General features: G+C 41.3%; 1 protein-coding gene across 1 annotated transcript in view; it reads right to left on the bottom strand.

Moving 5' to 3' along the window:
* Acyp2 (acylphosphatase 2) overlaps positions 1–12,150 on the bottom strand; it is a 131,771-nt gene that overhangs the window by 106,002 nt on the left and 13,619 nt on the right. The window contains exons 3-4 of the mRNA XM_060365220.1: positions 8,658–8,674; positions 6,994–7,103 (exon numbers count right to left, since the gene is read on the bottom strand). Coding sequence (XP_060221203.1) covers positions 6,994–7,103; positions 8,658–8,674 — 127 coding nt within the window. The remainder of the gene's footprint in view (positions 1–6,993; positions 7,104–8,657; positions 8,675–12,150) is intronic.

Here is a 12,150-nt window from a genome sequence, read left to right as displayed (position 1 = left end):
TAGTAGTTTCCATAACTGTTTTATAATTATTATTATATTGAAAGAAAAGGAGCCTTTTATTGGACTTAAAGGGGGAAATGTTGGTATAATGTTCTTGTAGAATGTATACAATTTACCCTTGTTCATTCACATGCAGATTTCTCTACCCCACTATCTGGTTTCAATCCAGATGTTACATCATGATGCTTATTCTAAGCATCACCAGTCTCAAGTTTATGTAAACATGCCACCATTTGTTCTCTGTATTGCCAATAAAAACAGCCAGCCAATGCTGAGCAATGGAGAATAGGGTGGGACATCCTGGTCTCGAGGGGAGGGAAAAAAAAGCAAGTGGGAGGAGAGTACTGGGAAGACAGATCTGAGAGGAGAGTACTTGGAAATACCAGGAGAGGCGAACCTGATCTAAGATATGACTAAAAAGCAAGTATAATGTGGGAAATCTGAATGGGAGGAAGTTATGAGGCCTTGGAGGTTTAGGACTTAGTAATTATTGCCCAGCATTGTGCTCTAGGTTAATTAAATAAATCCTAGTCTCTGTGTGGTAATTTGGGTATACATCTGATTTAGGAATAGACACTGCTTAACTAAAAGATAAATCAATATTAAATATTAATAATCAACAACAATTTCTAGATCTTCGATTCCAGTCCATTGATCCACCAGTCTGTTTCTGTGCCAGTTCCATTCAGTTTTTATTACTGATGCTCTATAGTAAAGCTTAAGATCAGGGATGGAGACACCTCCAGAAAATCTTTTATTGTACAGGATTATTTTAGATATTCTGGGTTTTTTTTGGTTTTCCATATAAAATTGAGAATTGCTCTTTCGAGTTCTATAAAAATTATGTTGGTATCCTAATGGAAAATGCATTGAATTTGGTGATTGCTTTTGCTAAGACAGCCATTTTCACTATGTTAATTCTACTGATCCATGAGCATGGGCGATCTTTCCATCTTCTGATATCTTCTTCAACTTCTTTCATCATACAGGTTGTTCACTTGCTTGGTTAGAGTCACTTTACCTTATTTGTGGCTATTGTGAAGGGCATTGTTTCCCTAATTTCTTTCTCAGCCCATTTGTCTCTTGTATACAGGAGAGCTTCTGATCATTTTCAGTTCATTTTGTATCCAGCCATTTTGCTGAAGGTATTTATCATTCCCTGGTAGAATTTTTGGGGTCACTCATATATATTATCATTTCATCTGCGAATGGTGATCCTTTGACTTCTTCCTTTCCGATTTGCATTCCCTTGATCTCCTTTAGTTGTCTTATTGCTCTAGCTAGGACTTCGAGTACTATGTTAAAGAGATAGTGAAAGAGTGGGCAGCCTTGCCTTTTCCCTGATTTCATCGGGATTGATTTAAGTTTCTCTCCACTTACTTTGATGTTGGCTACTGGCTTGCTGTATATTGCCTTAAATATGTTTAGGTATGTGCCTTGTATCTCTGACATCTCCAAATCTTTAAACATTAACAGGTGTTGTATTTTGTCAAATGCTTTTTGGCATCTAAGGAGCTGATCATGTGGGGGTTTTGTTGTTGTTGTTGTTCTTTCAGTTTGTTTATATGGTGGATTTATATGATGGTTTATATAATGGATTTCCATAGACTGAACCACCCCTGCATGCCTGGGATAAAGCCTAGTTGGCTGAAGTGGATAATATCTTTGTTTGTTTTTCAAGACAGAGTTTGTCTGGGTAGCCTTGACTGTCCTAGAACTCACTCTATAGACCAAGCTGGCCTTGAGTTCACAAAGATCCACCTGCCTCTGCTTCCAAGTGAACACCACCACTGCCTGGCAAGAATCTATTTTTAATAAAAAGAAAAAAACAAAGGTGGGACTGGGAAGGGAGGGAGGAAGAGGCTCGAAAGATGTAAAGTGAATAAAATAAATAAATGAGAAAAAAAAACAAGAAAAAAGAAAATTAAATATCAAAAAGAAAGAAAAAAGCAGGTTAAAACAAAAACCAACCAAACAAAAAAGAAACAGTGGGAACTGGATTGACAGCCGAGTAGATAATAAGAGTACTGGCTGTTCTTGGGGATGACCCAAGTTGAGTTCCCAAAATCCAAAGGGCAACTCACAAGCATCTGTAACACCCGGTCCAGGGTATTCAGTGCCCTCTTCTGGCCTTCTAGGGCACTGCATGCACATGGTGCACAAACATGCACGGAAGCAGAAACTCATTCACAAGAAAATGAAAACAAATGAATCATTTTTTAAAACCTTTTCAAAAACGAACAGTGAAAGGAAAAATGCTACAAAGTGACTGTGACTGAACTGATTATGACATGGTATAGAGATAAATGGATCAGTGGGGGGGAACAGAATCCAAAGCTAAACCAAGCTGACAAATATATGGCAAAAATGTATTTCTACTCAATGGCATAAAGCACAATTAATATATGGTGCTAGCACAACTGGCTCCCCATCTGATAGAAAATAGTTCCTTATCTAAAATTATGAATTAATAAAGTCCAGATGGAGTCAATGCTTCAGTACATGCTATAGATAAAGCATCAAAAGTTAGGAAAAACAAAACAAACAAACCTAGGACATAGCACAACATGCTACTCAACCAGAAAAAGAAAGAACCACATCTGAGTTCATAAAATTTGAAAATAATTCATGTTGTAAAAACCATTATAGGCAAAGCTAATAGGCAAATGCTTGTAACCTCTGCCAGTTTACAAAAAGCCCCTCAATACTGGTAAGAGACAAGCATCACAAGAGGAAAATGGGGGAAATTGGTGTGGCAATTTGAATAGTTATGGTCCCACAGACTTGTGTGTTTGAATGGTCGGCCCATAAGAAATGGCACTATTAGGAGGGGCGGCTTTGTTGGAGAAGGCGTGTCCCTGCGTGGTCGGTTCCTACAAGTGTGTGAGGTCGCCCATGTCCAAGCCATGCTCAGTGGGGCACAGCCTCCTTCTGCTGCCTGTGGGCCGAGCACCATGTCTGCCTGCACGCTGCCATGCTTCCCACCATGATGGTAATGGGCCAAACCTCCAAACCTGCAAGCCAGCCCCAAGCAAACATTTTCTTTTCTAAGACTTTCTATGATTGTGGTGTCTTTTTACTGTAACAGAAACCTTTACTAAGGCAATGGGAAAGTGAAGTTTGTGTGAACAAACCTGTGTAGCCACAGACATGATACTGCTTGAACTACTTAATAATTAGGGAAGTGCTAATTAATATAAAATAATGACCAGTCCACAGGTAATTCCATAAAAGAAAAACAAAGCAATAATTGCAATTGTTAATAGAATGGCGAGGGGACGATACCAATTTCTACATTTAATTTTGAGAGCAGTCCAGTTTTGAAGAACGTCCCCTGTAGGCTCATGTGCTTGAACAATTAGTGCTCAGCTAGTGGCTGTGGTTAGGAGATTATGGGCACTTTAGGAGGCAGAGTCTTGATGGAGGAAGTCCATCACCAAGGGCAGGCATGGAGGTTAGATAGCTTGGCCGACTTCCTATTCTCTCTCTACTTCCGAGTGCTGATAGGCTGTGTTCTCAGGCTCCTGCTGCCTCGCCTTCCACAGCACAGTGGCATGGACTACCCACTGAAATTCTAAGCCAAACAAGCTCTGTTTCCTGTAAGCTGCTTTTGTCAGTATTCTATCTCAACAGACTTGAAACTAATAAAGAGCCTTATGAACGCTTCTACGTTAAATACATTCCAACAAATCACACTCCCGGGAATCTGCCCCATAAAAACCAAATCACCAATAAGACTTATGGCAGCATCCTCCTACAGCAAAGAGCAAGGAACAGGGAGGTAGTAAATAGTGGCACACCTGTGTGTGCATTCTCAGCAGACATGAAGACTATACATACATACACACACATCTGACTCAGGAGGATTTCCTTAAAAGCATCTTGAATGACAAAAAAAAAAAAAGTGCTATAAAAAACTGTGGCTTTCTCTTTAAAAATCAACTCTTAACCAAAATTCATTAATGTGTAAGTGCTAAACTATATCCGTCTTTGTTCTCCTCTCTGTCTCTGTGGTTGTAAGGAACAGAGACAAAGAAAGAAAGAGAGGATGTGGCAGCATAAAAGGTTACAGTGCAGCCCACTAGCACTCAGCTCCTGCAAGGGGAATAGAGTTCAGGGTCTAAAAAGAAGAAGACGTGACTCCACGGATGTTAAGTAACTGTCAGATCTGTGCTTAACTGAGAACTAGGAATGCAACGTGATCGCAGGAGCACCCATCCCTCTCAGTCTTCACTCTCAGACCGCTTCACGGTCATCTGACATCTGCTCATCCTCTAACCACCAGTTCTGTAAAGTGTCTACATCTGTTCTGCATTTTAAAAGAATCCTATTGTTAATTAATGGTTAATTGTTCACTCGTTTTACGTAAAATCACTTTTGGACACCACTTTTCCGGTTGGTGGTTAGGGGTTGTGGTAGTCTGTGAATGAGAATGGCTCCCAAAGGCTCATGTATTTGCATGTTTGCTCCTCGACTGGCGGAACTAAGGAAGATTAGAACGCATAGGTGGCATGGCCTTGTGGGAGCAGGTGTGGCCTTGTTGGAGAAAGTCTGTCACTGGGAATGGGCTTTGAGGTTTCAAAAGACCATTCCAAGCCTAGCGGCTTTCTACCTGATGCCTGCCTATCAGGATGTAGCTCTCAGCTCCTTCTCCAATACCACATCTCCCTGTCTGCCTGCTACTATTCTCCCCATCATGATGATGGTGAACAAAAATCTCTGAAACTGTAAGCAAGCCCCCAGTTAAATGCTTCCATTTGCAAGAGTTGCTGTGGAACCCCACTTCCACAGTAACGGTTGAAGTCTGACATTTCTGGATAGCTTCATGCTTGGTCTAAGATGGTGGACTCCCTTTTCTTAGTGGGGTTCTCTCTCCACCTGATCTGTTAGCCCCAGACCTTGTAAGGAGTGTCGCATAACCCTCAGGGAAGATTACAAGCTGGAAGCTTTCCTAATAAGAAAAACTCTCTGGCAGGCACCAGGGGAATCCTGGAGATACTCATCCTTTGCTAATAAGATGTCTTGACTTTCCAAATGACCTTTGACTTTACCTGGAGCTCTTCTCCAACCCATAGGATAGTTAAGGACTGTGTTAGGACCATGTTACTGCATGTAAAAAGAGACACTGTACCACTACATGTAAATCAAGTATCCCTGGCACCTCTGACCCTGGCAAATCAAACACATTCACCCTCAACCCTCCCCCCCCCCCCCACTGCTCAAGGTTTAGAACTCCCTGATTTCATGCTGCCTGCCACCATCAGCTTTCCACCATGGCTGCTTGGGAGGCATCATTTATTCTGGTGAAGGGAGAACTCCATCCTCTACAGAAATTCGCTGCTGAACTCCAAGCAGCACTGCCAGCAGAGCCTCTGCCAGGACTGCGCCTCACCAGACCTGACACTTTGGGATCATCCCTGGCTTCGGGAACTCCCGAATTCCCACTGCCTCCGACACTAGCAATCTTATTTAAAAGAGCTAAATTGTACCACTCAGTGGCCAACTCTTTCTACACCCTGGCCTAGTGCATGGGCCTCTCCCTAAGGTGCTCTAGCCATTCCTGAGATCTGACGCCTTTATTCTACTCTCTGTCAGGAAGCCTCGCTCCAGGGCCCCTGCCAAACAGAGAACAAAGAGTTTCCTTGGCCGTGGTAACTTTTCAAGGCAATAGAACTCTAAGAGAGGGGATGGTATAGTTTAACACATAAATGCAAACACATAGCTATACACAAATAAATTTAAAAAACTAAGAAGTCAGTCATTATACCCTTACCACTGGCTGTCAAAATGACTATCTGATGAAAATATGCTACTAAAAATGTGCCTGAGTTCCAATTGGTAATAATAAGTGATGTATTAATTACGAGTATATACGTTAAGGAGACTAGAGAGGCGGGTCAGGGGTTAAGAACACTCGCCACTCTCCCAGAAGACCAAGATTTGGTTCCTGGCACCCACGTGGAGGCTCACAACCATGCACACCTCCCTTTCTAGAGGATTCCGGCCCCTCCTCTGGCATCCCCGGCACCAGGAATGTACATGGTCTACAGACATACATTCATGCAAGACACCCATATCCATAAGATAATGAAGTCACTTTAATGTACACTTAAATACGTAAGTAAAGAAGAAGCTGCTGAAGGCCACTGGCACAGGTTCCCTTCAGAGATGGAAACAAGAAAGAGTGGGTGACTAGCTCTGCCTTCATATCTCTCCATTCTGTTACCATGCTTATTCCAACAAGAAAAAATATTGCTTTTGAAATACGAAAACAGTAAAAAATAGACTATGCTTTAGTATCTACCTCACAGGCTTGTCTGCAAAGGCTATATGTAACAATTCATGCAGAGCTTTTAGCTCATCCCCAATGTGTTGTAAATGTTCGATATTGGGTTTTTTATTTTAAAAATAGGCATTCTAAAAAGCAGAGGAACTGTGAAGCTGAAAAGTCAAAGCCTTTGAAAATGCCGTCGTGTAGCCTGGGCATTGTCACACTCACTGCTGAATCTGATCTCCTTTAGACTGTGAGGGCTTGTACTATGGTAACTATAGCACTCATTAAACAACTCTATTCTCGTAAAAATGAAACAATTAGGCAAATATTGATATCACACAACAGAAAAAAGATGGCAATATTTTCGCTTTGAAGACTACATTAAGAACTTCAAGAACCATGTAAAGGCATTGTGCTCTGTCCATCTTTGAAATGATGAAAGCTTGGGTCCTGGATATGGAACCCATGTTGGGGAAGATTTGAGAGGAGAGATTGGGAAGCAACGCGACCGCTTTTCTTGAACTCTGCCCAAGAGGAAAGTCTATTTCCAACAAAGAATTGCCACCCTAACTATGGCCTGCCTACAACACTCCAACCTACTTATAATCCATGAGAACTGAATCTGGCCATCAGTACTGCTGTCCAGTGAGACATCGACAACCAATCATCCCATAAAACAGCTTCATAAATGTTGTAGACACGGCAGCCATCCTACTCACATGGAGTCGACCTTTTCTTCAGGGCCTTGCATTTGACCTGTCACGGTGCCTTTGCTTGTGTTCTTCACCCAGCCAACCACACCTCTTTTCTTAGCCTCTCCTTCTGTATACTGGGAAAAAAAAAGAGAGGTCAAGTCCATTGCTAGAAGTCTATACTTATAACACAACTTAATATTCAGAACTGCTAAACTCACAATATTCATTTATTTATTTATTTCTAAAATGTGGTCTAAAAGTTAAAAGCATCTGCTGCTCTTGCAGAGGACCAGGGTACAATTCCCAGCACCCACATGGTCGCTCATAACCATCTGTAATTCCAATTTCAGTAGACAACTCCGGTTCTGGCTTCTATGGGCACTAAATATGCCACAGACACACATGCAGGTAAAACACCAATACATATTAAATAAAATAAAATAAAACTGTGCCCTGGTGTAACTGATCTACAGTGACACCACTATTCATGAGATCAGAGCAATTAGAGAAAAAAGATCAACAGTGAAAATTTATTCGGAAATAGTTTGTATTACTTTTTTTTTTCAGATCCGCAAAATTCAATTGTGTTTTCCTCACATCCATCAATGATGAATTATATTGCTAATCTAGGCTGCAAAGACTGATGAACCCAGGATTTTCAATCACCGATTTAAAAATATCAATTTGTGATCAACATAAAATAAATAGATATAGGCAGAAATGGACACTGAATTATTTGAAACGTTCTAATAAAATAGAAATAATTTTAATAATAAATAAAACCAGCAAGAATACTAGACACAGTGGTCAGGAGGGCTAGCACACAGAGGGTTCTGATGATAACTTGGCTGTGAACAAATTCAGGCTCTAGTCTGAAAATCCTGAAAATAACGAAGATAGGGGCAATAAACTGTTAAGGACAGAGTTATCCTGAAATACAGAGAGGCTTGATTGATTGGGAAATGGTGGGACCCTCGGGTTAGCAACCAGAGGTCGAAAATAGTGATGCCCAGCTTACAGAGTAGGTGAAAATACAAGCTTCAATTAACTTTTGGGGAAGGAGCATTTTTAAAAATAAAAGCAATAGTGTATGAAAGGAATTGCTGCTAAAATGTGCAAAATTAGTACACCTCACTGTGCAGTGTGAGATACGCCCCTGCCCCAAGGGGGGTTCTATCTAGAACATGAGAGAGAAACCATATTTGTGTCCAGTATACCTAGACAAATGCCTGATTAGAACCACACGCCAGAGTACTTTTGAAATTCATAGAAAATGTTAACTAAAACCCAAGAAAGCTGGAATACAACTTTAATGATGATTTTAATAGAAACCACAATCAGTAATTTCAAGAAAAATACTATCATCTGTCAAGGACAGGATATAAGCAATACATTAGAACTGGGTAGAAAATGGTTCTGTGAAGACAATGCAGCCTCTCCTGATGAGACCTGATAGACTAGGATCAGAAGGATGGGGAGGAGGACCTCCCCCACCCCCATCAGTGGACTTGGGGCGGGACATGGATGGAGAAGGGGAGGGAGGGTGAAATTGGGAGGGGAGGGAGGGAGCTACAGGGGGAGGATACAAAGTGAATAAACTGTAATTAATAAAAACAATAAAGAAAATGGTTCTATGATTAAAATCACTAGTAAAACAAGGGTATAAAAATAAGAGAGATTTCACTTACCATTCTGAAGCAAACACCTGAATGAAAGGACAAAAAGAAATGTCATTTTTATGCCTTTTACAAACTACGCACTTTCTGTCATTACTTGTAGTTATTAAAGGGTGAGTAACAAAATGAATGAAACATTCAGTATCTGAACGCATTCAAAGGCTCTTCTTAAAAATAATTTTCATTTAAAATAAAGACTTTTTGGAAAAAAATATTTGAAATCAAAGTATATAATGAAATGCCGGATTACACTTTCATTGTTTTTTAAAATGTTTATTAATCCTGGTTACTTAAGGCTGAGGCAGAGGAATGATAAGTTTATCTCCAATCTAAACTACATAAAAATTCAAGACCAACCTGGACAACTTTGCCTCAAAATACTAAGAATAAGAAGAGAGAGAAGGTCATCTACACATGCAACTTAATCACACATTTGCCCAACACGTATGAAGCCCTAGACAGTCCTCAATTCCACAAAACTGAATTAATTAATTAAGTAACTGTTAAGAGAAGTTGATATAAAATTTACCTAGCCCAGTTTTTAGGATTTCTCTTTTAAGTAAAACAACTAAACTCAAGTTTAAATAGCTTAAATTATTTCTAGTTATATATAGCCAGCATCAGAAAATGATAAGTGCTTGACTGCATGTGGGCTTTCAGGGCTTCATCATTAATGGAAATGAATGCCAATGAAAATGATCCCTAGAGACTGTCTGGTGCAGCTGACATTACATGCATACTTTGGATCATGTGGGTTAGGTAGTGTCGTTCGGGTTGTTTTCTCTCTCTAGAGTGGTAGACAAAGATGCTCCATTTGGGGTGTAGGGATGGCTCAGCGGGAAGGCACAGTGCAGCATGCATGAGGATGTGGCTTTGATCCTCAGTGACGAAGGTGCACCTGTGTAGAGATACAGAGCCACATCCACAATGCTACCTATTTTATGTCCCATGTTCTATATCTACAACCAAATACTGGTACATAAAGAACTGGGTTTTTTTTTTTTTTAATGGAAGTCAAACAAGAGGCTAGATAGTTTCAAATTACCAAGGATGTATCCTAAAGACCCATTTGCAAAGGTCTAGTTCATCTTTTCTAGGAATTATGATGATCCTAAACAACGTATCTCAGGTCATCTGCAAATGTCAAACTGCAAATCTAAAGATGCTTAATCACAAAGAATGCATAGAAAAAGAGAACCAGTTCCCCACAATTTGCCCTATGACCTCCAAATGTGAACCATGGCATTTATATTCACAGACATACTGGGATTTTTTTTGGTTTTCAAAAAGAACTAGCCTGAACTAAAAGTAAAATACACACACACAGAGACTCCACCATGATGGGTCCACACAATACTCTTCAACAGTAAAAAAGAACACAGGCACAGCCACGGGAAATACAAGTATGTACCAGATACAGGATGTTAAGCAAAAGAAGCTAAACTCACATATAATGTAGAATTACATTCTGGAAAGGCAAAGCTACAAAGACTGAAAATAGATTTTGTCTGTTGCCAAGGCCTGGGAGGGAAGAGTATATATAGTACCCAGAGGCTCAAGGAAACTTTCTGGGGTGATGAGGCTGTGCTCTGAACTGTGCTGGTGCTTCCAAGATCCCACATATGCCAAAAGAAACTGAGTGTAAGAAAGGAGAAATATTACCAATTGTTAATCATACCTTGGTAGAAAACAATCAGAAAAAAATTGATTGGCGAGTTACAGGGACCAGACCAACCAACTTCCAAGGAAGTAAAAAATGCTGCCTGCACAAAGCAGCAGGTTGCACACACCGCAGACCCTGGGTAGGAGGAGCATGTGAAGGCTTGGCTTGGGTATTTTAAAATTTGCAGTGTTTCCTGATGGTAATATACTGTAGAAGAATCAAATGAATAGGAACAAAAAGAGCAGTAAGGGAATAAAGACAGTGTAATATCACCACTGGAATTTTTTGGGACTACAAAAACTTTGTTTAAATATATGTAGTGTGGAAGAACGATGAGTAGGAAAAGTTGAGCAGGAGAACCAGAAGGCAATCTGTTATTCGCGGAGGGAAGACGTCAGCCTGTAGATATAAAAGGGACCAGCGGAAACCCACACACGTAGGTTCTACTGCACCAGTAAAGAGCTCAGAATATGGTAACTGTAGACCGAGTGCACAGCCTGGCAGCTCCAGGCTGTACTGAACACACCTCCCCTGAGCTACTCCACCTCAACAAGCCCATGTATGAGCGCCGTGAAAAGAAAGCCCGCGGGCAACTGAAGTCAAGAAGAAATTGGAGGGCTGGGGTACAGCTCTGGGACAGTGCATTGGCCTAGTAGGCACACTTTCAAGCTTCAGAATCACAAAAAGGTAAGGAAAAAAAAAAGATCTCTTTCTTACTTATAGGAGAGTCTACAAACCACCAGCCCCTGGGAGTTTTCTTACAAATCAAACTCTCAGACAGCGTCTCGAATTACGGAAGAAACTCTGTGCCTAGATTCCAGGGAATCTGCTGATACTCAGGAAAGTCTGCAGCCAGTGGCTAGGAGGAAGGAGTCACATTACAGGACAGGGATGGAGTTCAGCAGTACAGTACTTCGCCAGCATGAACAAGGCCCTGGGTTCAAGCTCTGGTGACGGTTTCCCACCGGGGTGGTTCAGCTGGTGTGGATGAGAAATCAGATGCTTATCAACTCTGCCTTACTAGCTTGCAAGTCAGTAGTTCACAGGAAGCCTTGTGTGATGGGAGAGCAAACCCTAATCTCCTGCAGGCTCTCATGGTCGGTGCTGGAACTGTCCAGCAACCTGCAAACTCAGGTTTGTCCCCTCCACCCTTACTACTTACTGTCCTAGAAAGGGGAGTCTGCGGCAACCCTCACCCTAGCAAAGAGCAACACCCTGTCAGCATTTATGGACACCAAGAAGAAAGGAAGGCTTATAACTCAAACAGGGATGAAAGAGATGTCTCAGCCAATACAATGTTTTCTAGACAGGCAGGAAGACCAGAGTTCAGAGCCCCAGCAGCCATGTAAAAGCCTGGCATTCCGTGCATGACTGTAACCCCAGCTGCAAGAGGGGTAGAGACACGAGGATCGCTGTAGCTTGCAAGGCCCCTGGGTTTAGAAAATAATCTTGCCTCAAAGGACAGATGGTGACAGAAAAGAAAATAAATATTTTCTTTGGGCCTCTGTGTGTGCACAAATACACACATGTGATACATTCACACGTATACCCTCTTTGGGCTTTGCACAAACACACATGCAATACAGTCACATCTAGTAGCTTACAATATGGTAGGAAAGGTAGGACATCAAACAGACAAAAATAGACCGAGAAACGGGGTGGGGTGGTTCTGTAACCTCAGAAGTGCGGGACATCCTTGGCTACATGGCAAATTCAAGGCCAACCTGGCTACATCAGACTCCGTCTCAAAAAGATCAATATGAATAAATATTTAAAGCTGGGGCTAGACATAGCAATGTACACCTGTAATCTTAGTACCTGGGAGATAGAGGCAGGAGAATT

This window comes from Meriones unguiculatus, chromosome 12 (assembly GCF_030254825.1).
Source record: "Meriones unguiculatus strain TT.TT164.6M chromosome 12, Bangor_MerUng_6.1, whole genome shotgun sequence".
Taxonomy (NCBI): Eukaryota; Metazoa; Chordata; class Mammalia; order Rodentia; family Muridae; genus Meriones; species Meriones unguiculatus.
The sequence above is the reverse complement of the archived record's forward strand: the minus strand, read 5'-3'. Positions and strand labels throughout refer to the sequence as shown.